Source organism: Trachymyrmex septentrionalis, unplaced genomic scaffold, assembly GCF_001594115.1.
Source record: "Trachymyrmex septentrionalis isolate Tsep2-gDNA-1 unplaced genomic scaffold, Tsep1.0 scaffold53, whole genome shotgun sequence".
Lineage (NCBI taxonomy): Eukaryota > Metazoa > Arthropoda > Insecta > Hymenoptera > Formicidae > Trachymyrmex > Trachymyrmex septentrionalis.
This window is the reverse complement of record NW_017305705.1, coordinates 329,894-332,954: the sequence shown is the minus strand read 5'-3', so window position 1 is coordinate 332,954 and position 3,061 is coordinate 329,894. Positions and strand designations below refer to the sequence as shown.

Below are 3,061 nucleotides of genomic sequence, written 5' to 3'. Positions count from 1 at the left end.
AAGATATATAATAAAAATAGATATATAAATATTTCTATATATGCAAATAAATAAATTAAGAGAAAGGGCTAATGAGACTATAGTAATTGCGCTATTATTACATAAATTCAATATTACTATGTTATATTATGTAATAATAGTGCAATTTTGGTTTCTATTATTGTTTATTTCTATATATGCTTTTGCACATCCTATTCAATAACATGTTTTTAATAAATGTAACTATAATAGTTATAACAGGTATAAAGAAACTAGAATATATATGTATCTTTATGTAATTTATATGACTTAGCTTTATCATAGTTGAATACGTCAAATGGGATTGATGCATGAAATAAAACTTACATATGCTATTATTCACTTTACAGCAAGCACACACATATAAATATATACGTATTAAGCGTTACATTCAACTAAAAATGAATATAACAACTTTATGTATATTAATACCTGTTCTTCAGATTCACTAAGGTAGCCACGTTGATCGACTGAACGTCCAGAGTCTGAAGAAGTATCCCCAATACCCCCTCCCCTATGATCCCCACCCTCACAATCTCTTGCTTCCGAATCTTCATCGTCCTCGCGTAGAACTTCACCATCCTTACACACACATGCACAAATTTCTACATACTGCATGCTAATCATACGAATTGTATGAATAGATGTACTAATGCCGAAATTTTAAATGTGTACACGTTTAAAAATGTTATTTAACCATTTAATAACATATTAAGAAGAAGCTATTTATGCTTTTTAATAAATCTTATTAATGTTTAACGCTAAATTGCTAATATTACCTCTACTAATTCAAAATATATTCCTATTTTTTACTACATTATTTGCTAAACACATTCTTATATGGATAAAAATATGCAATAACAAAAACTCATAAATAAATGTCAAAAAAATTCTTGCGAACATCATAAAGAAACTTATAATAAAATAATTTCATAAAATTTAACATAATATACAATTAACATGTGCCTGTATTTTTATACAAATGCGCCACTGAATCAATATATTTATACACAATTTCATAAATGATTTCATTACATATTAAGATTTTTGTGCGTGTGTGTGTATGAACACATGTATCTTACGTGAAATATAAATAAATAAAAAGGAAACATAACATCTGCTAGTATGGAGATTTGAAAGCAGAGAATATTATTACGCAACTTCGATTTTTTTTTATGCAAAAAGATATAATTATTTAGAAATATAATTAAAAGGCATCTTTTTATCTTTACTATAATACATAAAGATGAATAAACAAATTTAAAAATTTTCTAAAACAAATACAGTATATAATGTCAGTAACATTAAGTAATAACTCAATCTTAATTATTCAAAACAAAACATGATTATAAAGTGGATTTAACATTAATAACGCAACCTTTTCCTATATATATTTAAAAAATTAGTATAATTAATAAATATAATACTTGTAGTATAATTTTATATTAAATATGTTGTTTATGTAAGACATGTATGTTGCATTTATGCAAAAGTAGCAACTTAAAAAATTTTAATTAGAAACACTATTAAACTTACCTGATTTACTACAGAGTTCCTATGTCTACCTTCATCATCGGCACTAATATGAAATCGCCGTTGAAATTCAGTAGCTGCCGTATCCAAATTACGTTGTTCGACAATTCCACTCGTCGCTGTTGTATCTCTGTGTTACAATAAGATAACATTTTCACATATAGATACTATAGACACTTGAATGAATATAATTATCTAATAAACATTATATCACATACGGTTCTGGTCGTTCCCATTGTGTGAAACGCGCTATATGATTAACATAGTATGTCCGGCCATTTGCGTCCTGTCTTTCTTCCCAGCCCGGAGGTAAGGGCCTATTGACTATCGTAATCTGCAAAAGTATTTTAAAATTTAAAACTTCGTAAAATTATATAGAACTGCTTTATTCTTATTTTATAAGTATGAAAAGACTAAACATTTATTGTAAAAAATGTACATTTTAGTACAGAAAAGTTAATATAACAACAATAGATTATATTATGTACATACATCTGCACTTTGCTCTACTGGACTGTTATTCTCTGGCTGTACTAATTCCCATCCGCCTGAATCAGATACGTCTCCGTTGTCATTTTCGATACTAGATGAGTCGGAAATGTATGCATGATACAGTTCCAACGTTCCCTTAACTCGTGACCGCTGACTGGAATGATTACTAGCCATATCCTCATAAGTTATTCATTTTGCATTTGCAAATAAAAAAGTACAAAGCACAAACAAATTTCAATAAAATAATATTAATGTAAAGTGTATATACAATTGGATATTTTTTTTAATTATATAGTCAAATTCAAATTATATACATATTACTGCAAATTGAAATTAAAGCGACTAAAATTATAATTGATAATTTATCCCTTGTGCTAATTGATTAAAAGTTATAACATACCAAACTTATGTATCGCAACTAGATGTAAATAATGTAAATTAGATCAAGGTGTGTAATATACAAAATTAAGTTGGAAAATATGTAGCATGAAGCAAAATCGTCAAAAAATACTTACCTACGTGGACGAAGTACATAATTCCTAGCAGGAATAGAGCGACCTTCTTGTTCCTTTGGTAAATTAATCAATGTTAACTCAACCATACCAAGAAAATCATCCCTTGTCAATCTATTTTCATCAAAAACTTGTAAGACCAATTTATGCTCTACTGGTTTAACCTGCCAAAAGGTAGTTCACGTTAATAATATATATTACAATAACACCAAAAATCTATGAAAAAATACTTTTTTTTTTAATTCTTCCTCTTCTTACTCCACTTACCCTAAATATAAACTCTTCTTCCCAGACAGGATTCAATGTCTTCTTCTTAGTTCTTGTAAGTGCAGAATCCACTGTCTGATCGCCATTTATTGTGTTCAAGTCTACACGTACATAAGGATCGCTTGCACCAAAAATATCTTTCTTAGCTAAGTGATGCCCAGCGATTACTTTTAACCTCAACTTGCTCGTTTCGTCTCTCTAAATAAATAAATCATCTGGTATAATAAATGTCAAAATTA

General features: G+C 28.2%; 1 protein-coding gene across 2 annotated transcripts in view; it reads right to left on the bottom strand.

Annotated features, from left to right (window-relative positions):
- LOC108752051 (E3 ubiquitin-protein ligase Nedd-4) overlaps window positions 1-3,061 on the bottom strand; it is a 15,932-nt gene that overhangs the window by 6,028 nt on the left and 6,843 nt on the right. The window contains exons 3-8 of one of the 2 annotated variants that reach the window (XM_018492648.1): window positions 2,823-3,020; window positions 2,559-2,719; window positions 2,044-2,197; window positions 1,770-1,885; window positions 1,555-1,681; window positions 451-600 (exon numbers count right to left, since the gene is read on the bottom strand). In XM_018492648.1, the coding sequence (XP_018348150.1) occupies window positions 451-600; window positions 1,555-1,681; window positions 1,770-1,885; window positions 2,044-2,197; window positions 2,559-2,719; window positions 2,823-3,020 (906 nt within the window). Of the gene's footprint in view, window positions 1-450; window positions 601-1,554; window positions 1,682-1,769; window positions 1,886-2,043; window positions 2,210-2,558; window positions 2,720-2,822; window positions 3,021-3,061 lie in introns of both variants that reach the window. The other variant, XM_018492649.1, reaches the window with a different exon arrangement.